Raw genomic sequence first — 24,599 nt, 5'->3', positions numbered from 1 at the left:
ACCTCTAAGTCACAGCTAGCTATCGTTGACCCCGACACTACTAATGGAGTGAAAGATCTAAGGTCTACCAGTTAGAAGAGGCAGGTAAGAGATTGTCAAACTTTAATCTTCGCAATAGTGGAGCAACTAAAACTGAGGCAACAAGCAAATTAGATAGCTCTAGCACCAAAGAAGAACAAATAAGTAAGTAAAAAGCCTAGATCAAATACAACATAATTATCCCAAACTTCGAGTTTGGTCTCTACGTCTTTGTTGGAGAGGCTATGCATGTAGCCCCAAAGTCAATTAGAGCTCACCTCATTCTCATTGAGCTAACTTTATGCAAAACTCGCGCCAATCATGCATGGTGATCCACGAACCTTGACAAACTTGCTCGAAGCGGATCCACACAATAAAATCTGCTGATGAGGTTGCTTTTACAACACTTGCCGCGTTGTTACTGACAAGTAATTATATGAACCTTTGTCATTTGTTTGCATGATGAACCATTTTGTAAAGGAAAAGAAAATCCATTTTACTCCTAGATACATATTTTTAGTTTTAGTTTCGCCTTTAATTCAGAGTTTTTGCTTTTTTTATTTTATTTTTGTTCATCGAGGGTGCAATGAACTTGGGTGCAGCGACTACTTTTCCTTAATTCCTGGAAGCACCGAGCTATCATTAGCAGTAAGATTTCTCCATCACTAATCAGTAATCACCAATGTGGTAGCAAACCTCAGAATCAGTCCACCGGCATATCGGTAGCAATCAGATAACTGGATCAAGATTAACCCAAATGGTAACAGGAAAGATAAGGTCTCCTCACCGGTAGATTAATACTCCAATACCCCAAGGCGCGAAAGAATCAAACAGCTGCGCATCTTCCGCCTTCCTGAACAAGGCCGTCAGAACATCCGTAACCACTACGAACATGAGGGGAGCATGGGATCCCCTTGACGTAGCCCACGGGCATGCCAGAACTGATCCCCTGGTGAGCCATTAATCAACACTCGCGTGCTTGCCGTAGAAAGAAGCAGAGCAAGCCGAGCGATCCACTTGGGGCTAAAACAGCGACGGCGAAGAAGTTTCGGAAGGAACGAGCGATCGTACCTTCATTTTAGGGACTAAACTTCTAATGTTTACTTGAATGTAATGCTGCCTAAATTAGATATACATGCCTTGATCAGAATTGAAGGGCCCCACATAGATAAAAGGGACGAGCATTGGAGCATGACCAAGTCGTCTTTCTTTTCTTCTTAAAAATGTTGATCTGACATGGCAAAAACCTACTTTCAACTCACAGAATATACAAGGTATCATACCGTGAATTGCAACAACTAGCTAAATTGTTAAAATCCCCATCATGTGATCCAGGCCTGGCTGAGGAGCTCCTCCCACGCCTCCCACTTTCACATTATGCAGCAGTTGCTGGAGGCAGCGCCTTGTTGCAAGGTCATCCTGTGTTTTTCACAACATATATTTTTAAAATTTTAGCAACAGACTTGTCATTTTTGTGATGATAATGGAAAGGTAATGACAAACGGGTTAACATGACTCACAACAAGGTACGTATCGACCATCCCATCTTTCAACACGTCAGGGAGGATGATTTGCAATGCAGCGCATGCCCTGCGCATGATTGGCAAAGGATAAAATTGGTGCATGTCAATCAAACATAGACGGAGAATCATCATGTAACACACAGATGGAAGCACGAACCTGGCATCAGCTGATAACCCGTGAAAACACCGGATAACGTGCTTGACCAACTTTGCGGGATCACGCTGAACAGAGGCCACAGCAAGCAGACGCTCAGAATTTACCATCTGCGCTAAAATCTGGACCACAGCAAGCAGACGCTCAGCGTTGGTGCACATGTAACGCAATCCAAGATCATCAGAGATAATCCTTTGGACAATGAAGGTAGCCACCTGCATATAAACTTTACTAAATCAGTGTAACTGAAGTTGACGGCGGTGCTTGTTTAGAAGTATAAACTTGTTGCCTAGAATTCAACTTCGAATTCGACCTAGAAAGCCTGAACAAATCTTAAGTTCATGTTCAACTTGTGTGGTTTATACAGTGAGAGATGTCACAGCAAAGTTGGCATATTTACATTTCGACAACGTTATAAATCGTCAGGTTCAAGTGGTAACTGATAAAACCTTATAATCGTCAGATACTGAAATTAGCAGCAAGAATAGTTGCTGGATTACCAAAGAACTTCTTTTGAGGCCTCTTACGATAATCCATCCATTGGATTTATTAACTGTAAGGTGGGTTTAGGATCCCACTAGAACAAGCCTGGTTTGGGACAAGATACTAAGGATAATGTACGGTCTAGCTTACATTCTGGACCTGATCAAAACGTGAACTGATGGTAGTGTAATGTTCCATATACCCTTCAGACAAAAAACATTAAAGAAGTTTCACCTTTGCTAGTGCTAGATCTATAGAGCGATCAGAAAATGAGGATTGTTGTAGGTGAGGACTGAGATGCTAGGTACATACGGTTTTTGACAGCTCATGGCCGTTCTCCATGCAAAACAGGCACGGAGGAATTATTTCAGTTCTCAGCAGAAACTCGACAACTCCAGGATCATTGGTCTGCATGTATCACAAGGTAAATCAGTTAGATTTTCACTTGCATAGTATTGATGAACACATGCAGATACAATCATCACCTGCTCTTATAATCAAGTTCTAAGATTAGTTATGTTTTCCTTCCACATAAGGAAGCCCCATCTTTTTAGTTCCAATGGCCAAGTTTGGAATAATAACAACATGAATATCCATTGACACGGTATTACAGAATTAGTACTCCTATCCAGAGTTGGATATACATTATAATGAATTTACTAATTCATGTAAACTTCCATATGTAGGTTACCTTAACAAGAGCACCTATAACACCCAAGCTGGCAAGCCGCAAGTGCTCAAGAGGTCTTGTGTTGGTTTTCGTAATCATGAAGGGATACATGAAGATTGGAATATTAGCTGGAAAAAAAACCGAAGAAGACAGTAAGTGAATAGCTAGCAAGAATAATATAGAAAAAACATTACAAATAGTTGGGGTGTGGGTTGGAGGCAGTGCACTTCCAGAGTGTACAACAACTTTTATAAGCTAAAGGATGTGCTTGTTTACCGTTCAAGAAAAGCATCCTTGTCTTGGGGTGTGATGCAATACACTGCAAAAGGATTTAAAATGAAAAAGAATAAAACTTAGACACATCAACTTAACCAACTTAAAGGGATCAATCCTCAGAACGGATTTTCTGATTTTGGGTTCATATGAACCCAATATGGTAATTTAGGGAAGAAACATACCATGACTTTCAGAAAATTGTGAAAAAGAGCCAAGCATGTAGAGAATAGATCACACACATATATCTTGTTAAGAAAATGATATTCTGCGAGCTAAGGAAAAATCGCTGAATTTTCTATGTTAAATTAAGCCCAGATCATAACTGATTTTAAATTTTACTGAATTTTACGTATGTGTGTTTTGGCTTGTTCTCTACATGGATCGCTTTTTATAAAGAATTTAGGAACTTAGAGATTTAATTGATCGTGAACTTCTAGTTATTTGGCTCATATATGAGCCCAAGATAAGAATAGCGTTTCTTAGCTTAGAACCTTATAAACAGAATGGACTTCCCGGTTCTGCTTTTTCTTAGTATCCAAGACAACAACAAAACTTTCTTCTTTATCCTGAACTTCTCTTTTCTTAAAAAAAATCAAAATGTACCTGAAAGAGTGCAAGTGCGTTGCAGGCTCGGTTTGATGCACCTGGTGATAAAGTTGGAGGATCAAGTGCAGGATAGATCGACACAATTTCCTGTATTTGTTTCCAGATTGCCAAAATATAGCAAGTTAGAAGCTTAGTTGAAACCTCGGCAAGTTTGAAGGACATAACAGAAGAAATAAAGTACACACACATTTTCAGGAACAGATCATCAATTCATAAAAAAAAATTAAGAATAAGTATGCTCAAAGCTTCTCATTCTTTTTTTATTCTTGTTATGACCAGCATATTAGGGGCTTAGCCCAGTGAGTTGTGGCCCAAGTTATCTTATTAATTATTATTAGGGGCTTAGCCCAATTATCTTATCGTTATTAGGGTCGTTTGCTTAGTAGTCAAGTAAACCTCTCTATATAAGGAGAGGAGATGTATCAATCTAACCAAGCAAGAAGCAATCATTATTTGCTCGGCTTCCCTTAGGGAGACGGGAGACCTAACCCTAGCCGCCTCTTGCGCCTCCGCCGCCTCTTCTCCACGACGGAAGGACGGCGCCCAGCCGCCGGCCGCCGCGCCCTCGTCCTCGTCTTCCTCCATCTTTCCCCTACAATCTCCGCCCTAGAACCGGCAGAACCCTAGCTCCTAACACCTTGGTATCAGGTAGCTCGGTTTCGACCATGTCTGCACCACCACCAATCCCGCCGCTGCCCACCACCACCGCACCGCCGCCGATCCTCTCCACGGCGCCGCTGGGCTCCACCGCCAGCGCCTCCACCGGCCAGTCGCCGCCCCCTCCACGGGTCCGCTGCCACCACCCTCCACCGTGCCGCTGGTTTACTCCCCGGCGGAAATGACCGGCGTCCTCAACGATCTCGTCACAGCCGTCCAGGGGATCTGCCGCCGGCCGCGTCACCAACCATCGCCACCGAGCCGATGCTGCTGCCGTGGCAGCCCCCGCACCCGGCGGCCTCCGCCGCGCTCGTCGGGCTGCTACAGCCACAGCTGCAGCTACCGCCGCCGCCGCCCTGGCAGCCGCCGCACCAAGGGCCACCGCGGCGCTGGTCGGGCCGCTGCAGCTGCAGCCACCAGCCAGCCCCCGCCACCGCCCCGCTCTAGCCTCAATGGCCGGCCGCGGCCTCCGCCGTTTCCATGCCGCAGCAGCTGCCGCTACAGGCGCCTCCGCCACCCAGCACCGGGCTGAATACAACCGCGTCGGCGGGCGTGCCGATTCAGCAAGTGCGGTTCCCGCCCTCTCCGTCCCAGCTTCCGGCCTGGTTGGCCGGGACGTCACCGCCGCCAGTCTACACCATGGTCGCGGACCAACCGGCGCCCTCCGGCTCTACGGGTTTCCACACTGGCTGCGCCGGGCCACCGCTTCCCAGAGGACCACCTGTGCACACCGGACCGACGCCATCCTCTTCGCTGCTCCGTACCGCCGAGCCGTACGCTCACGGCGGTCATGCTCAGACACCGCTGCGCTTCGCCAAGCTCGACTTCGCCACCTACGACGGCGCCGAGGACCCCCTCAACTAGCTCAACCTGTGTGAGCAATTCTTTCGGGGGAAACGCACGCTCGCGTCGGAACGCACCTGGCTCGCCTCATATCATCTTCGGGGCGCCGCACAGACGTGGTACTACGCCCTCGAGCAAGACGAGGGCGGCATGCCCCCATGGGAGCGCTTTCGCGAGCTATGCCTCCTTCGCTTCGGGCCGCCGATACGCGGGAGCCGGCTGGCGGAACTCGGACGCCTTCCCTTCACCTCCACGGTTCAGGACTTCGCCGACCGTTTCCAGGCCCTGGCATGCCACGCGTCGGGCGTGACGGCGCAGCAGCGGGCCGACCTCTTCGTCGGTGGACTTCTAGATCACATCCGCGTGGACGTGGTGCTTCGGGGACCCCGAGATCTCCAGACGGCCATGTACTACGCCCGCGCGTTCGAGCGTCGCGCGGTGGCCATCCAGCAGGCATCACCGTCTCGGGCCGCTACCCTAGCCGGATGTTCCCGTGCAGGGTCGGCCTGCTCAGGCTTCCGCGGCGCGCCCATTCCACCGGCTCACCTCGGCCGAGCTACTCGAGCGTCGCCGCCAAGGGTTGTGCTTCAACTGCGACGAGCCCTACACGGCCGGCCACGTCTGCCCGCGACTCTTCTACCTGGAGGCTGCAGACTACATTGAGGAGGACGCCGTCGCCGCCGACCTGGCCGCCCCAGCTGTCGCGAAGGTGTTTGACGCTGGTTGATCACCTCGAGGAGTTCAGCCAGCGCTTCCCCACCTTACAGCTCGAGGACGAGCTGTTTGTGCAGGCGGGGAGAAGTGTTATGACCGGCATATTAGGGGCTTAGCCCAGTGGGTTGTGGCCCAAGTTATCTTATTGTTATTAGGGGCTTAGCCCAATTATCTTATCGTTATTAGGGTCGTTTGCTTAGGAGTCAAGTAAACCTCTCTATATAAGGAGAGGAGATATATCGATCTAATCAAACAAGAAGTAATCATTATTTGCTCGGCTTCTCTTAGGGAGCCGGGAGACCTAACCCTAGCCGCCTCTTGCGCCGCCGCCGCCTCTTCTCCACGACGCAAGGACGGCGCCCAGCCGCCGGCCGCCGCGCCCTTGTCCTCGTCTTCCTCCATCTTTCCTCTACAATCTCCGCCCTAGAATCGGCAGAACCCTAGCTCCTAACAATTCTTAATTTAAGCATGCCATAAACATAGAGGACAAATGATTAAAAATATATACCTGAAGTAGAGCAGCAATAGTACCGAACGAGTGCCACAATAGCGGGGCCAACGCATCTTGAAAAATCTCCTTTTTCTGGAAAGAGTTATTGGGCTGGTTTACTTATAAGAAATAGTATTGCCTCACAAAATGCATTAGCTGTTAGACTGAGCATGCAATTAATCTGCAAGTTCTTAGTTCAGCATAAGTTTTTAGGGGAAAGTTGAGCATAATTGTTCTGAATTAGCTACAAAAGAGCAGTTGATAAACTACTTGTTAGTAAGTTAAGATTTATAAAACTAGCTCATCAAAACAACCGTATTGGCGATGAATGCATAAATTGATTTTCATACCCTAGCAACTCTACATCTATATAAGTGTAGACACAATATAAAGTTGACAGTGTGCTTGAGCTAATCTATAAGCAAATAGATTTGTTCCCGTAACGATGCCCTTGCGCATAGTGCGAGCAAATCGATTATATATATACAACAATAGCTAGCAGGCGCTAAAACCCTAGAAGGGCAGTGCACGTGACGGAACCTTAGAGATGACCAAGAGGGCGTGCTCGCGCAGCGCGGGGTCGCAGAGGTCGAGCACCAGTTGCTCCGCCGACTCCAGGTCCCTGCCATTGCCTTCCTGCACGACGGCAGCGCCGCTGGCGATCGGCGAGGGAGAAGCCCTGATGGAAGGGGGCACGGCGAGGGAACGCTGCAGATTCGCCGTCACCATCGCGGACGCACCAACTGCAACCGGCACTGCACGAGAGCGGCGAAACAGCGATCGGCCCAGCCTTCGGCAATGACCTCGATCGCTTTTTTATTTTTGTGACGAACGATTGCTCGAACGAATTGGATGAAACGAAAACGGATTAGGATGGATTTATTTGCTGAAAGCACGGGGACGGTAATTCGGATCTCTTCTCCAGTCAAACCTTTGAGACAATATTTCTCAAAAAAGAATGTTATTAATCTAAAAAAAAGGTTATCGGGAATGTCATAAATCTCGCTGCCCCGCATGAATGCCTCATTGAGCGTCTGATGCGTCGCACGAATCTTGGAGCGGGGAACAGGTGACACGTCAGCTGTGAAACTTGTTCGTAGAACACAAAAGCGGCTCGAACTCCATCCTATCCAAACATACCTGTCCATTGCATTGGCTAGTGCCTCAAGCCTCCACCCGGGAGACTTGGTATTGGGTCCTAGTTTCTCCTCTCTTTTTTTCTTCTTTTTACTAGAACAATGCTCATGCGTTGCAACAGGATATTAATATTCTAACATGTTAGCTTGTGATTTACTTGTCAATAATAATGCGATTCTGTAAATAAATGCTCATCAAATTCTGACCGTGAATTATTTTTTATTTTGATTAGAAGTTTGGTAAGTAAACTAAAGTGCAATTGGTTCAGAACGTAAGTAAATTAAGGTGATTGATTATCATATATATGAAAGGTTAGACGAAGGGGTGGTGGGAAGAAAGGTGAAATGGAAATCTTACGTTCTTTTTAAGTTTTTGTTTTAGATATATGGCAAAAAATTAAAAAAATGTACATGATTTAGTTTTTAATTTTTGAACTTGTCAAATTGCAAATTTAAAAATTTATTGTAATGTTGACGTGTCTAGTTGCTTTGTACACATGGCCAATTTTAGATAAATTTTCTCTTGGTCCTATGGCAAATTAATAACATTGTTGTCTTCCAAACATGTCAATTTTGAGTCTTTTTGTAATACTCACATGGAAATTTTATCACTTATTCATGGCAATTTCGGAAATGTTTTTCTACTTTTTCACATGGCAAATTTATTTTTAATAACATGTCAATTTTATTTATTTATTATCATAGCAATTCCCTGTGTGTGATTTCTATGTTTTTGAAAACAATATAAAGCATGGCAAATTCCTTGTACGTCTTTTTTCAATTATGATATGCAATGCCATGTATGATCTTTCCTTGTCTCCATTTTGGACCACTGTATTGTTTTTGTTGGTTTCTTCTTTTTTACTATGACCTTTTTTGCCATGTAGTTAAATTTAAGAATTTTTAGCATGTGCTTTTTATAAATAGTTGGCATCTTTTCCGGAAAGGGTTGGATATATTATAAAAGTTCACCGAAAGTACAAAGCATCTCAAACTTAATAAAAATTGCATCGAGATTTCGAGGCCACCAAACGACCACTAATAGCGGCATAATGAGCCATCGACGCGCCGATATCGCTGCTCCCCTGCCGGAGCCGGCTTTGACCTTGTCGATGAAAGCCGGGAAGTCTTTATGCATGTGCTCCTAAGGACGAGCGCCCTAGAGCCGTAGTCATCGCCGTTGAACTCTTGCATAGATCTGAAGCACGTGACATCAAATCTCGCCACATGACGAGAAACCCTTACCTAGCCACCCCAAGAAAACGGCAGGAATCTACAATAGAGCTCCGCGGACTACGTCCAAACAAACGAACTCGAGGGGTGTCGAAGCTCGAAAGACAAACTCGAAGAAGAATGCCGCCGTGCTCAAAGACGCGACGACGACGGCTCTCTGAAGATGAAATAAGATTCTCGACGCCTAGCCCCCTGTCTTGATGGTGCGTCTATCCTCGATGGAGGGCGTGTGAAGGTGTGTCTCCGATGGATCTTATGGGATTCGGTCGGTTTTTGTCTTCGGTGGATCTGCTTGGACCTAGTCTTCGTTCGCCTGTGTTCGTGTATCTACAGATTGGATCCTTCTTATCGACGCTTTGATTTATCGGCAACGATTGCTTTTCTGGTGTGTTGGTCCTTTAGGTCCTAAGCATAACAACTTCCAGACTATCAATTACAACAAATTTTGTCGGCTCCAGTGAGGAAGGGGCGATGATGGCAGCGCGTTTTTGGCTCGCTCCAGTGGTTGTAGTCATCATTAGATGGTTTGCAGATATGAATGTAATTTTCATTGCTTCTTATGTTCTTTCAACTATGATTTTTGATGAACAGACCGAAAGTAAAAAAAAAACAGAGGAGTGTCTTCACCGAAAAAAAAGACAAGTGTGACAAAAAAAAAATAAGAAGAGAAAAACGTGGTCTTGTATTTGCAATTTTCACGGTCCTGCCCGCCTCCGCCTCACCAGAGCGGGGGTCTCGCGCGCGGCCGTGGCCTCCTCGCCGCTCGGTGCTCGTCGCTCATCTACGGCCTAGCTGGTAATGCACCTGCTCCCATGCCGGTAGAGATCTGCTTCAGCGCTGATATGTAGCTAATTCGTGCGTGTTAAAAAAAATCGATCTGTTCGTGTGACAGTTTGTATTTCGGAGGAGTTTTACTGCCAATTTATCTGATATTATGGACCCAATTCGACCAGTCTAGTTTCAATTTGGTGCGCTCCAAGTTTAATAGTCGATCGAAGGCTCTGAGGCTTCTACTTAGGTATTTGATGGGATGATTTTGTATTTTCGTATTAATCCTCTTCGGGGACCTAATGTTTGGTATTTAATCGTTGGAATACAGAATTTGCAAGCAGAATATAATTTTCGTTCATAACAAATTAGCAGTTGATGGGCAAAACAAGCACAGTTTGAACCTCACTTGCCCAGCTTTGCCTTGCCCAAAATCTAGGCTTTCCCGAGAAGTAGAAAAGTACTATGAAATTTCAGAGGATTAACTCACAATGCTGGATTTGGGTAGAAACCGTGAGGTATGGGTAATTACCAGTGTCAACTCTTAATGTTGGCTGGCAGATGAGATGTATTTCCTTGATTAGAATGTTGAGCACAATAACTGCAACTGATAGGGATGCAAGCAGTGGCCTGCTTTTCCTGAAAAACGCAACTAGCGTAGACGGCAAAATTAGCACTAATAGGGTACGGGATATGCGACGTGTTGCTTGCACCCCTGGAAACCATGATACTTCTGTTAGATAGTTCTACCTGTCTTACAAGATCATATCTGTCCTAGTATCCCTGCAGTTAGCTTAGCTGTATGTTAAACTCATGGTGTTGTTCATCTTGTCTTTGTATCAGTATTCCATTGGGAGAAGCAATGTCTGGAGTAATAACTAAGTTCGTTGTTACATCGATGTTCATGTGGATGCCCCCGGTTGCAATTATGTATGGGTTCTACCACCAGAATTTTCCAGGTTTGTTTGCTGTTCCTTTCATGTTAAGATGTTCTTCATCTTTCTATGGAAGTGAAGTGCATACGTTTGCAAGGAAACAACATCTCACTCCTTTGTCAGGTATTAGTCACCTTTCATCCTCAGCTCAAACTCTGGCCGGTGGGTTCCTTGCTGTCATATCGGTTAATATTGTGATTGGCTTCTACATATACTACGCGATGAAGGAGGCTCCCCGCCAAGAGCGAAAACCTGATGCTGTGCGAGAGCGGAAACGTCTTACCCTATCGTGGGCGACGTGTTGCATGTTATATAGGAGGCGTGTGAGACCTGATACGCATACAATGTCGTTGGAGATTACAATCTTGGAGGAGAAGAAATACAGGAGATACGGAGCTGGTTACAACCGAATATGAGATAAATACATGCGCCTATCTATCTCTATCTATCTCCTAACAACAAGAGAATATCTCCTATATGACCGGATACATTGTATGTTTAACACCCTCCCTTAATCACAACTTGGTCAAGTTGAGATTATGCTTGAAATCTTCGAAGCTTCTTATAGGTAAGGCCTTTGTGAATCCATCTGCAACTTGATCTCTGGAATGCACAAACCAAATGTCAAGTTTCTTCTGAGCAACTCTCTCTCTGACAAAATGGAAATCAATCTCTATATGCTTTGTTCTGGCATGAAAGACTGGATTTGCAGAAAGATAGGTGGCACCAAGATTATCACACCACAGGCATGGGGCTTGTGTGGTTTTCACACCAAGCTCCTTCAGCATGGATTGAATCCATATGATCTCTGCTGTAGCATTTGCTAATGCTTTATATTCTGCCTCTGTACTTGACGTAGAGACAGTAGCCTGTTTTCGTGCACACCATGAGATTAAGTTAGGTCCAAAAAATACCGCGAACCCACCAGTTGACCTTCTGTCATCTAGACATCCTGCCCAATCAGAGTCTTAGAAAGCACTGACAAGAGTAGAGGGTGACTTGCTAAAATTTAGACCAATGCTCAATGTGTTTTTGACGTATCTGATTATACGTTTCACAGCTGTCAAGTGAACAGTAGTAGGTGCATGCAAGAACTGACATACTTTGTTAACAGCAAATGAGATGTCAGGCCTGGTAAGAGTGAGATACTGCAATGCTCCTACTAAACTTCTGTATCTTGTGCTGCCCTCTTGATCCAAGAGTGTTCCTTCTGTAAGTGATAATTTTTCTGAACTGGATAAAGGAGTAGGTGAGGGTTTACAACCTTGTAGACCAGCCTTTTAAACCAGGTCAGTTGCATACTTTTCCTGAGAGAGATGAAGCCCACCCTTGTGTCTCTTCACCTCAATTCCAAGGAAGAAATGCAAGTTTCCAAGATCCTTCAGCGCAAAATCTGCACCCAAGTCCTTTAACAACCCGGTGATTGCTTCATCAGACGAGCTTGTCACAATAATATCATCAACATATATGAGAACAAATATGCATGTGTTGGACTTGTTGTAAATAAACAATGAGGTGTCAGACTTAGATGGAATAAAGCCAAGTGCCTGCATCTTATGACAGAGACGAGAATACCACGCCCTTGGAGCTTGCTTTAGTCCATACAGTGCTTTGTCAAGTTTGCAAGCATAAGAGGGAGCACTTTTGCTTTCAAACCCAGGAGGTTGTTTCATGTACACTTCCTCTTCCAGAACACCATGAAGAAACGCGTTCTATACATCTAATTGCCTCAAACTCCAGCCTCTGGAAACAACAATAGAAAGGACAAGACGGATGGTAGCAGCTTTAACAACTGGACTAAAGGTATCCTCATAGTCTATACCATACCGTTGCTTGAAGCCTTTTGCAACGAGTCTAGCCTTATAACGATCAATAGTTCCATCAGATTTTCTATTAATTCTGAACTCCCACTTGCAATCAGTAAGGTTTTTACCTTGCTGTGGAGGAACCAAGTGCCATGTCTTGTTTTTCTCTAGAGCTTTGTATTCTTCACACATTGCCCTTTTCCATTTTTCATCACCAAGGGCCTCTTCAAGAGTGCTGGGCTCGCCTGGTTCACCTGTAGAGCAGACTAGCCCATACTTGGTTATATTTTTGTGATTTAAAGGTTGAATTACCCCTTGTTGCAGCCTTGTGCGACGTTGAGGTGCAGGAGAGTTCGTAGCCGCAGAAGATCCCGTACCCCTTTCTGGAGACAGGACAATGACGGAATCCGAGGCAGATCCGCCTACAGCAGCCGGTTAAGGGCGGTCCTGATCTTCTGTGGCAGCGGGCCGAGGCGTTGGTGAGAGTGGAGCCGCAGAAGATCCAGGGCGGCTGGCAGACTCATCATGAGCCCATGATGCCGCAGGCCCACTGGAGTCAGGGGCTGTCTCGACATCCGCCTAGCGAACGGCGGGACGCCGCTTGTAGCACACGGGCTGGGCCGCAAAGCGCGTGCTTCCCTGGCCATTCTCGGGCTGCCGCGTGGCAGCCAGTGATTGATGCGGGCCTGAGGGCGCGCCTCGCCCGGTCGGAGGTGGCCGCGTGTCGAGCGGCGGGTCGGAGGCGCGCGTGCGGCCGACCGCAGCTGGCCGTCTGGTCCCACAGCCGCGGATCCGCAGCTGTCACCTGGCGCTGATCCCGGAGTCGATTGCCTAGGCCTCTGCGACGGAAATCCCGAGGAGGATATGTTCCCCACGCCGCGGCACACGCGATATAACTCGCCCGGAACGATTTCTTCACTAGTTTCTTCACCGTTTTCACTGTTTTGCTCGCCTGGCTCCCCTGTAACATCAACAAAAGACTCATGCGCACTGTTTAGAGGGTTAGCCAACATATGATCATCACAATCGTTAATGCCCCCTTGATCATAGCTAAGGAGATTAGGAGGTAGCAAAAGGATTTCTTTCTGAAGTAGGGCACCAGCATTGGGATGAAGATCTGAGAAAGGAAACTTGGTTTCATCAAAAACGACGTCTGGTGAGATATAGGCACGACCCGTGGAGATGTCAAGGCACTTTACACCCCTCTGTTGTGCTCTATATCCAAGAAAAGCACATTGCTTAGAGCGAAACATTAGTTTGCACTTGTTGTAGGGACGTAGGTTTGGCCAGCATGCACAGCCGAAGACACGAAGTGTAGTGTAGTCCGGTTTGGTGTGAAGGAGGCGTTCTACTGGAGTTTCATTATTTATGACACGGCTAGGAAGCATGTTAATAATGTGGACAACAGTAAGAAACGCTTCGTCCCAAAATTTGAGGGGCATGGAGGCATGTGCTAAAAGAGTGAGGCCAACCTCAACAATGTGGCGATGCTTGCGTTCAGCGGAGCCATTTTGTTGGTGAGCGTGGGGGCATGACACAAGATGTGAGACGCCAAGAGTTTGGAAGAAGGAGTTCAATTTCTCGTACTCCCCTCCCCAATCGGACTGGACAGCAATGATTTTAGAGTCAAACTAACGTTCAACAAGTGCTTGAAAGTTTTGAAACACTTGAAAAACATCGGATCGTTTCTTAAGAAGATAAATCCAAGAAAACTTGCTGTAGTCGTCAATAAAACTCACATAGTAGGTGTGTCTACCAACTGAACTAGGGGCAGGCCCCCACACATCAGAAAAAATCAATTGCAATGGTTTGGTAGAGACACTAGTGGAGATTGGATAAGGTAATTGATGACTTTTAGCTCGCTGACAAGAACACAAATAGTTTCAACATTGCGCTCACCAACATGCGGGAGCTTATCTTTCCTAAGCAATTTTTCAACTAAAGAAAAAGAAGCATGTCCTAATCGATCGTGCCACCGTCTTGACGAAAGTTTGACAACACCAAAAGCTCGTTTATTGCATCTTGTGTGCTTCGGAATCAATGGGTAGAGCCCTCGAACACATCTACCTCGATAGAGGATTCTCCTCGTTGCCTAATCCTTGATAAAAAAGAAATAGGGATGAAATTTCGAGGAAAACATTATTGTCAAGAGCAATTCTATGGACAGAGAGAAGACTTTTGTTGGCACTAGGAACATGCAAGATTTTCCTAAGATGAATTTTACGACTAGGGGTATTAAAAATTGAGTGACCAATGTGGTTTATCCTCATACCTTCACCACTAGCCGTGTGAATTTGATCTTTGCCGCGGTATTTCTCCTTCATGGTCACCTTTTCAAGTTCATTGGTGATGTGGTTAGTGGCACCACTGTCGACATACTAGTTGGTGTCGATCCCATAGGCACCGTCCGCAGCAGCAACAAATTTTTCTTCATCTTGAGAGGAGTCGTCATCTTCCTCATACCTGTACCAGCAGTCCTTGGCCGTCTGCCCTGGCTTGCCACATATCTGGCATCGAGGTGCATTTGGACTTGCTCTGGTGGAGCCGCCGCGGTGACCCCTGTTGCTGGTGTAGGAGGGCCGGCCGCCGCCGCGGTTGCTGTTGCCACCGTGTCCCCTGCCGGAGTTCTTGCCCCCTGGGACGCGGCGATCCGCGCTGACGAGAGGAGCCGCGGCCGCGGCCGCGGAAAGCAGCATTGGCCGACGACTTGAACCCGCCCGTGGACTGGAAGAGCGCCACGCACTGATCGAAGTTACTCATCATGGAGAAGAGTTCGTCGATGGAGACCGGCGTGATGCGGGCGTCGAGGGCAGACACCAGGGGCTGGTAGTCCATGTCCAGTCCATGGAGGATGTAGGAGACGAGCTCGTCATCCTGAAGAGGCTTGCCGGCCGCGGCGAGTTCGTCCGCCAGACCACGCATGTGGGCGAAGAAGGTGGCGACGGACTGGGTCCCCTTCTGCGTGTTGATGAGAGCCGTGCGGATGTTATTCACCCGGCTCAGAGATTGGGACGAGAACATCCCCGCCAAGGCTGCCCAGAGCGCGTGTGACGTGGTGATCGCGGTCACCTGCACGAGCACTTCTTTTGACAGGTTATTCAGCAAGTAACCTAGTACCTGCTGGTCCTCCCGAACCCAGATGGGGTGGAGAGGGTTGGGCGCCGACGATTCCTTCCTGTCCTTATCCTTGCTGACGAGGAGGCGGGGCGGTTCCGATGTGGTGCCATCGGCATAGCCGAAGACATCAGCACCCCGCAGCTGTGGCACGATCTGGGCGCGCCACAAGACGTAGTTGGTGCGGGTGAGTTTCTCCGTGACCTGCTGGTTGAGGTTTGGGTGGGAGGAACCGGAGGAAGACATGGCTAGGGCACTAATGGAGATGAGCTAGATTAGATGTTTGGAGGAGGAAGGCTCTGTATACCATGTGCGAGAGCGGAAACGTCTTACCCTATTGTGGGCGACATGTTGCATGTTATATAGGAGGCGTGCGAGACCTGATACGCATACAATGTCGTTGGAGATTACAATCTTGGAGGAGAAGAAATACAGGAGATAAGGAGCTGGTTACAACCGAATATGAGATAACTACATGCGCCTATCTATCTCCTAACAACAAGAGAATATCTCCTATATGACCGGATACATTGTATGTTTAACAGATGCAACCTTCTTAGCGAATGCTAAAGCAAATATTAACCAGCCAGCATCTTCTCAAGTGAGTGATGATTCCAAGGGGAAGGGGAAGGGGAAGGTGGAGTAGGCAGGAACACAACTTGACTTGGGTTTTCTTTCCAGTATACACATGTTATTCAGAATCAGTTGTGTCATGTGCATAAGGTAACATCACAGCCTTTCATTAGATGCACTGCTGTCAATTTTGAGAAGTATGAAGCCAGAACCTAATATTTCGTATGTTTAACTTTGCGCTAGCCTGAACTCATAGTGAAGCAATGTGTCCTTGCTAGAGGAGTTTGTTTGCAAACCTTAACTAGTGAATTTGTATTTTCTCCCTGAAACAACTATCTCTCATATCATTGTTTTGTATTCTTTCGGTGACTGGCCGCTGTTGAATATATTATGTTGATTATCATTGGAAGGGAAAGATTTGTCTTGTACTTGCTTTTAATTTGCCTTGTACCCATTTTGTCACCAGAGAGCCATTTCATTGTCGCTTATTTTCCCTCCACTTTTGCCAAATGGGCACATCTTATAATTTCTGCTTTCTGACATGTTTATATGAATTTGGCTTTTAAATAATTTCTAGTCTTAATCTGACTTTACATGTTTCCTATGCTCGCTGTCCTGTTAGAATTGGCCAATGAGCACTTTTCATTTTCACGAAGTTTTCACTCCTTTGGTGGAACAAAAAGAAAGAAATTTTCTAAATAAATAAATTAGAAGATATTCTGAATAAAATGGTGTAGTATGAAACAGAGAAATTCCACAAGAATCTCTGACTACAAATCTACAATATACATTCAAATCCAGCGTCATAAGGGACAGTGATGGACTAATCTTTTACATGAATAAAGGGATGGAAAATGGAAACAACCATAATAGTTATAGAACATAGATTCAAATCAAAGTAGAGAAACAAACATCCCTTCTCTTTGTATTGTTCCCAGTCCCATTACATCAGCACCAACCTTCTTATTTTAAACAGCCTTTCCTCAAAACACCACAAACTGCATTTGTATTTTTTTATAGGCACAAATTGCTTTGCTGTACAAGAGAGAATAAAGAAACGGAACAACATAGCCTGCTGGTTTTGTTGTTCAAACAATCTCCCAAGTTGAAGAATATTGCAGAGAGGCACACATGTTCTTAGAAATAAATTACCATGCTGCACCTGTAGGAAACAAAGAAATGAACGATTTTAGATCCAAAGAATCTCAGGTGTGATTTTGGGTCCTATGTATCCCTTGAACCATAATCTTACAAATTTCCGATAATTGTCAAGCAATAGTAATAGAATTGTTTAAAATTCCAAGAAATAGTAATAAAATTGTTTAAAAGTACAATATATGTCTGCAAATACTTTTCTCGGAGTGTCTGCAAACACTAGAGGAGATCACTTACCAGTACATGATAACTGTTTTCACCCTTGTATTTGGCATCCTCTTGCAAACGAAATTCCTTAGTTTCCCCTGTTGCCACCCTGAGTACTCTCTGCATTCGAAGCATCCGCCTTTTTGTCATCCAAGTTCTCCAAATCCATGTCTTTGTGATGTTCACTGCGCTGAACTCCACAGTCTCCATTCGCATCAAATACTGCAGCTTGTGGCTTTGTGGCATCATGTCCCTGCTCATGTGGAGCGCTCGAATGTGGCTTGTAATTTGGATTCTGCTCCTTGTTCTCTTTGCCAGCATCGCTGGTCACTTTACTTCTTGTCGCCCACAGTTGATTTCTCACAGGACGCTCCTTTCTAGCAGCAGCAGTTCTCGCTCTTGGGCTGTCAGGTTGTTTAATGTTTCTCGTCTTCTCTGCAGGCTCGGTGTCTGAATTGGGTTGCTTCAGCACCTTCCCTCCCACAGCCGCCCTTGGTTGGGATGTTGGTCTTCTCTTGTCAACAATGCCTTCGAATGAAGCCAGTTGCTGTGACATTCTGGGTGTGCTTGGTTGTCTTGGTTGAGATGTTGATCTTTTCGGAGTGCCTTTCCTATTGGCCTCACTGTCAGGTGTGTTGGATTTTCCATTTCTCATGTCCTCTTCCAATGATTTCAGTCTCCTTTTGAGCTTATCCTTTGAAAGAATTAAAGCAATAAAAGTTGAAACAACGAGGTAAGAATTGAGTGCTCATGTTTGCTCGGGATAGTCACGCAGAATTTCTTACATTAAGTTGGGCTTCCACCTTTGCAGACCTCTCTGCTATGGCTATCTTGTCGCGCAGCCGTTGTATCTCTCCCTGGATGATCGATATGACATATTTAACTTCAGGTAATGGGATTGCAGCGGCATTATGTATGTGCTCACTCCCTTTTTTCTGTACCTGCAGCAGTCTTCGTTCTTCCAGCCATCTCTTAACTGGCATCAATTTATCAGCATCGTCCTTCCATTCGTTTGCTGTTGTTGTCGCCACACGGTTGACGTAGACTTTAGCTCGAGCCAACTCCCTCTCGAGCGTCTTCTTCTCCTCCTACAAGTTAAAGATCGTTATGAGACAAACTAGAATGGGATCGACCCAAACTTCTGAACACTTACATCGATCTCACTTACATTCAACCTGGTAGCCTGGTTCTGGTAGAAGTGCACAGCGTTGGCAACATCTCTGCTGGCAAGAATGGACTCCTCAAGCTCACCAACGGTGTGGGTGAGCTTCTCAATTTCCAGGACCTTCTGCCTGTTGCTCTTCTCCAAAAGCATGTTCTCCTCCTGCAGGTTCAGGCAAACAAGAAAAAAGGTTCAGTTATTCAAGTTTTTCTGTATAAGAAAAATGAGGTATGGCTGCCATGTCGATAATGGATTGTTGTGTGCACATACATGGTAGATCTCCATCTGTTTCTTCAGTTCAATATTCTGGTTCTGGACGTCCTCTACAATCAGCGCTCTCTCGAGTGCGCTGCGCAGAATGTCCCCAGCCTCAACGAACGCCGCCTCATTGAGCTTCAGGTGCCGTTCGAGCGCCTTTTTGTCATCCTGGAGCACCGCAATCTGACAAGAACCAAACAAGCAGCCACAGGTAAGCCTGATATGCAACTATGCAGGTCTTGTTATTCACTCTGCTCAAATGGTGCCGAATTGAACACCACATTTGTGTACCTCATGCTTGTACTTCTTGATGTCAGACTCCAGGGGCCCTATGATGGCATCAAAGGGAACCACTTCCTCGTCTCTCTGAGCCGAGTGGATCCTCCTGAGCGATGCCTCGGCAGCGAACTGTGCAGACAACGCTTCCTTGCGCTCATTGCATATCCTTTTCACATCCAGATTCTGTCATATCAAATCGAATTTACCCGTCATGTAACCGGAAAAGGAAGAAGAATAGAGGTAGTTGATTTGATGTCAAATCAAATGAGCTAGGGAAGTAAGCACTAAGCAACCTTCTGCTCAAGCTGCTTCTCCAGGATGCTCAGCCTCTCGTCCTGTTTCTTCAGCTCCTTGCTCAGCTGCATGCAGACGTCAGGTAAACTTAAGTCCAGGTTGCATCCAGTTAGCAGTGTACAAAGTTAGCTTAAGCTCAGAAGAAACAGAGCACAAGTTAACTTGTAAACAACTCAAGGAAGCTGACCCGTGAAGCAAATTATACCTCAGCAATGGCCTTGTCCTTCAGAGCTTCTGTCACCTTCAGACCTTTTATTTCACTGTATGCGTGTCCTAGTTCTCGTTCCTTTTCTGCAGGAAATGACCAAAGTTTAAAAACGAAGTGCAGCATCGTATTTCCTTTTTATCTTCATCGAATATTCTTCTCTAGAAGAAAGACAGTATTTTGGTGGAAAACATTAGGGTGTGTAGAGTCTCCTCGGAAAGCTTATATAGAATAAAAAGTAAGTAATTATTGCTCCTTTCACTTTTGGACGAAAAAGTTAGTTTGTTTCTCCTTTTGTTCGGAGTGAAACAGAAGTTATTTGAATCAGCATATAGTGGTTGAATGAGACGGGTGACAGTAACAGCTTTGAACAAGGGAGTCTTGGTGAAAAACATTGCCTGCTGGAGTACTATTTATTGCAAGTTTGGCATCGAATTCCTTAAGAAACATGTTAGGTGAATCCACTATTAACGGAAAAGTTTGAAACAGGAGACTTCATGTGTCCATTCAGTTGTCAAAAAAAGTTGTGTAGGTTATGTGAGTCAGCCCTGTGCTCAGAATAAAAAGGTTTATCACATTTAAATCGAATGGCAGTAGAAAAGCAACAAGATTACTTAGCATTGTGCACCTTACAGTTCACACAGGTAACAGAACAGAACAGCGCCCTGTACTGTCGGCACAAGTGACTGGGTTGAATATCTGGTGACAATTAACCTGCAGAGTGCAGTTTCAGTGCTAACCAAAATCTGCACCCTGCCAACTATGCCTACTAAATTACTAATTCTCGGTCATGCTGACATCCTACCAACCGCAAGCATGTTAAAGATCCTATTGTTTTGTCACACCTGTATATTAGAATCTGGGCAAATTTCTTGTAGCCTACTTTTTGGTGGTCCCTGTCTAATTTTGTCCCGGCTGAAGAAAAGCCAGATATGCCGAGACCCAAGAGCACGTCTTAGAAAGACATGTTTTATTTTGAGAAGATATGGAACTTAATTTAACCTGCTTTGCTGTTAATTTGTAAAGTGTTTTTTTAGTTGCATCAAGAATGTAGTAGCCAATTAATAAGCTGGCTTTATGCACGATTTCTCTAAAACCATTTTCAGCATGCAGCATTGTCACAAAGCAATATGTATTGCATAAGTAAATTAATTGTGAGTTATATTATACTCCTATATGGTGGTACTTAGGCCAAAAAAAATCAATAAATCTGCTCCCTATTTACTAAGAAGTTCAACACCTCACGTCCACAGCTATATGTGTACTGCTGCATTTATGAGATCATTTTTTGGATACATATGTAAACTAAGTTTCCTCTCGGATTAGATACTTGAAAGTGACATAGACAAATAACTAAGAAAAACGTATCTTGATTAATTAGCTCACACACAACCACGCAGGCAAAGTTGCACCATGATAATATACAAACATTCATGTCGTAGGTTTTCGTCAATCAATAACATAACACACACGCATGCATGCCTGCTCACAGGAACTAAGTAAAGCTTGGTTCAACCAAAACCTACTCCGATCCCAGGAGGGTTTCGCCAACAGAAATACAACACTTGCATGCCTCTTAATTCGACTCGAATATGCATGTGTGCCTACTGCGTAGCCACTTCTTTTGCTTGGCAACATGGTACCCATATTAATTAATATGCATGGCCAAAGCCCCAGTTCACCATGCATACATGCACCGTTGCACTTCGAGCTGGCCTCAGCCTTGTGTGGTGCATATATGTATGCTCCTGGATTATCAAAGCCAGAGTAGCTAGATGATGGAGCAAACCTCTGAGGAGATTCTCCAGCCTGTTGAGCTCGTGGACGACGGGGTCGGCGTGGCCATGGAACATCTCCCTGCCGCCATGGTCGACCTCCGATCCCAAGCTACCCATGTCTCTCTCTCTCTCTCTCTCTCTCTCTCTCTCTCGGCCCTCTCTCTTGAAACCTGCAGGTAGGTACGTACACACACACACACCCCTAGCTAGCAAGGCTAGCTACGGAGAGGCTAGCAGTTTCGCGAGCCTACGTACTGCCGGGGAGAAAGAAAGGGTTAAACGGGGAAGACACGGAAGCGTTGCTGCACACGAAGAGTAGTGGGTGGGCTTGGTTGGGATTTATGGTGCTCGACCGATGGTGCTGGCTAGTGTGTCTTGAGGAGCACCCCATTGTCGCCCCGCGCTTTGGGGGTTGCGCGCGCAGGGCGAGGTTGACTGGGGGAGGGAGGGGAGGAGTGCGGTTGAAGAGATCGGAGATGGCACGCACGCCCGGGCGGGGCCGGGGACGAGACACATGGAGCCGCGTCCTGGAGCCGGCTTACCGCAGCGCGCGCGGAGCTGGCACGAGGGCGACACACGTTTCTGGTGACCCTTTCCTCCCGGGGTGCACGCGGTTGATGGATCCAACTGTTGCATTGCATTGCATAGTTTGGTTCACATGTGTGTGTGTGTGTGTGTGTGTGTGTGTTTTTTTTTAATTGTTTGAATTGCTTACCACATGTGTTACGTGGTAGGGGGTAAATGTATCGATGTTGTGAAAATGTTTTTCTTTGGACGGTGTATCTATGGCCATGTGTTTCAGTTCATTCGGTTCTACAAGAAAAAGAAAAAGAGAATGAAGTTCATCATTGGTCTCAAGTCTCACAACCCACAAGGCATGGGGTTTTCAAGATGAACCAATTGGCATTTTTTTCATGACACATCGTTTATTTGTTTTAACCAAAATTGCATAGGTACATGTTATAACATGATGCATATCTACACAAAATTTCAAAACTTTCGCATATTTTTTAAATAAAAATTGCATTTCAACCACTAGGTGGCCCGTGGTCAGCCATATATGTGTGATGGAGAATTAGAGACCATGGATGAATTTCATGGTGTAAGTGTAAAAATGAGCACCGTCTTGAGATGCCTTTTAAAGACAAGGTTGGCGGTCGTGATACTTGTTGTAGTATCCTGAGATTCAACAATTGTCAGATCTATTTCGATGCTAAGCCCACGTATGGTAGAGAACTAGAGATACATAATCAATGGCCTCGATGTGTGTGTTTTGTGGTGCGGTTGTACCATGATACTATCACTCTAACCCTAAAGCGATCGTATTGATCAAGATATTGACAATGTTGGCCATAACCTGTTGTCTTCATCTTCGCTCCAAAAAAGAGAAAAGAAGCCAGAGAAAATATCCTTGATGGTTTGGTGATTTATTAGTATATTTTTTCCCCATCATGTCCTTGTCCCCAACCCTCTCTCAATAAAAAAGTACTCTAGGTCGTTGTGAGAAAATATCTTCAACTACTATACGGTGATTTGTACTTTTATGTATATAGCCTTTTTTAGCGCATGTTTTTTATGGTTTCCACAAAAAATGTGTTTTTGGGGAAGCTCTTTTGAACCTCTCACTCTTGTGGTCCTGCACCGGAAGAGGGCAAATTAGGTTTTGGGAAGTGCCACGCGCGACTACTCAAGTTCGTCCCCACAAGTCGTCTTTCATTTGGGTGTCTTTGTGTTGTGGCCCCAGCATTTCTCTTTTATAACTGTGCTTGAGATGTGGTTGTATGGACGTATGCTTTATCTATAAAGCGGGGCGAAAACCTGTTTCGAGACACAAGTCGTCTTCCGTCCAAGTCGGACTGAGTCGCGTGCCGACGTCTCCAACATTGTCTGCTTCGGCGGTCTTCGCCAACGTCCTCGTCAACAACATCGCCTTTGGGATGCCACCGTTGCTTCTTCTACTCCAGTACATGTGCCGTAATCCGATACGGTCTTTTATTATGGTTATTGTTGCATGTGTGATGCTGCTATAAATGAAATGTTTTTCTGTTCGTCTAATATGCTAGATTGTTGCATGCTAATAATAGTTTTAATCATGATTTATATTCTGGAAATAATCACGAAATTGCCTATGATTATCCTACATACTTTGTAAAATTATTGAGCAGTACAACCGGATGTGCTTAGTTGAACGACAATCTTTCTCCGGGCAACACGTTTTCAATGTAGAAAAGAAAAGCGAGGAACCGTCTTAAATTAATGCGGGGCAATGATAATATCTCCACCTATCTCTTCTCATACACACTGCACTGTGGCAGGTCCAGAAGCAAGCAACTGCGTTTCGTAACAGTCACTGAGAACAGATAAAGCGGTTACGTTGACGCACACGAAAGGCCGGGTGCAATATAACTAGGCGTGTAACGCCCCATGCCGACGCCGACGAGCGATGTTAGGACTTAGGAGCCTTCCCTTTGTCGTTTGCATCGCCGCAGAATTACTCCAAACTGGATGAACACTCCTAATGTGTTCCAAATGGCAAATGGAGGCAGCACTACAAGCTAGCGTCAGTCTTTGAACTTTAAAGGTAAGGACGGTAGGCTTTGCTTCTCTTATGGAAAAGATCTGACGCTTCCAAGGCACTAAAGAAACAATAAATAAGAATTAGCCTAACCTAGCTAACCGATCAGGCAGTTTGTAGCTGAAGCTGATTTACTCGTCTAAATTAACCGTTAGACTATATACAATACAAGGTGTGCTCATTATGTTTGTATCTTTTTGATGCTTCATTTTGAGTTAATAAAATCCACCCTTTAAAAAAAACAATGCAAGGTGTTTGTAAAAAGATCGATTTTCGCTTAAGCATCGGTGCTTGTTTCTATAGCAGAGGTGTTTAAGTAAGCATCGGTGTTTAAGAAAAAGTCAATTCATTTTCACACACACCTCACTAAGCACCTTACATTGTACATAGCCTTATGCACATCCCGTGCAGAGAATTGATGTGGTAACCGGAGGTGACCATGAGATGTGAAGAGAAATAAGAATTAGATGATGCTTTGACTAACCAATCTATTCCGGGTTTCAAAACTTGTGGATATGTTCTTAATTAACTTGATGTCTGCCCAGCTTCTATAGGGATCCATGTTAGGGCATCTCCAACGCCGACCCTCAAACCGCCCGCATACGTTCGTACCGTGCTATCCGGGCATGTTCTGCCATCCAACGCGGGCATGTATCAGTCCGCCAAGCGGTCTAGACGTGCTTTTCCC

At 45.5% G+C, this 24,599-nt stretch overlaps 3 protein-coding genes across 3 annotated transcripts; 1 reads left to right on the top strand and 2 right to left on the bottom strand.

Moving 5' to 3' along the window:
* Window positions 1-1,056: 1,056 nt before the first annotated feature.
* On the bottom strand, window positions 1,057-7,365 carry LOC123100142 (CCR4-NOT transcription complex subunit 9). Its single transcript, XM_044522116.1, has 9 exons — window positions 6,975-7,365; window positions 6,453-6,527; window positions 3,728-3,817; window positions 3,125-3,167; window positions 2,870-2,976; window positions 2,491-2,586; window positions 1,699-1,910; window positions 1,539-1,608; window positions 1,057-1,437 (listed from the first exon to the last, which is right to left on the bottom strand). The coding sequence occupies exons 1-9, from the start codon at window positions 7,161-7,163 to the stop codon at window positions 1,321-1,323; spliced, it is 999 nt and encodes a 332-aa protein (XP_044378051.1). The 5' UTR covers window positions 7,164-7,365; the 3' UTR covers window positions 1,057-1,320.
* A 2,118-nt stretch (window positions 7,366-9,483) lies between these two features.
* Window positions 9,484-16,492, top strand: LOC123098232 (uncharacterized). The gene is made up of 4 exons (XM_044520165.1): window positions 9,484-9,598; window positions 10,415-10,530; window positions 10,630-10,782; window positions 15,971-16,492. The coding sequence occupies exons 2-4, from the start codon at window positions 10,434-10,436 to the stop codon at window positions 16,069-16,071; spliced, it is 351 nt and encodes a 116-aa protein (XP_044376100.1). The 5' UTR covers window positions 9,484-9,598; window positions 10,415-10,433; the 3' UTR covers window positions 16,072-16,492.
* Window positions 16,493-16,855: 363 nt separating this feature from the next.
* LOC123098231 (microtubule-associated protein 70-4) lies at window positions 16,856-21,655 on the bottom strand. Its single transcript, XM_044520164.1, has 10 exons — window positions 21,348-21,655; window positions 19,559-19,644; window positions 19,353-19,418; window positions 19,072-19,242; window positions 18,793-18,963; window positions 18,529-18,684; window positions 18,302-18,448; window positions 18,146-18,217; window positions 17,391-18,054; window positions 16,856-17,160 (listed from the first exon to the last, which is right to left on the bottom strand). Exons 1-9 carry the CDS (start codon window positions 21,451-21,453, stop codon window positions 17,449-17,451), a joined length of 1,581 nt encoding a protein of 526 aa, XP_044376099.1. The 5' UTR covers window positions 21,454-21,655; the 3' UTR covers window positions 16,856-17,160; window positions 17,391-17,448.
* Window positions 21,656-24,599: the final 2,944 nt, after the last annotated feature.

Source organism: Triticum aestivum, chromosome 4D, assembly GCF_018294505.1.
Source record: "Triticum aestivum cultivar Chinese Spring chromosome 4D, IWGSC CS RefSeq v2.1, whole genome shotgun sequence".
Lineage (NCBI taxonomy): Eukaryota > Viridiplantae > Streptophyta > Magnoliopsida > Poales > Poaceae > Triticum > Triticum aestivum.
The sequence above is the reverse complement of the archived record's forward strand: the minus strand, read 5'-3'. Positions and strand labels throughout refer to the sequence as shown.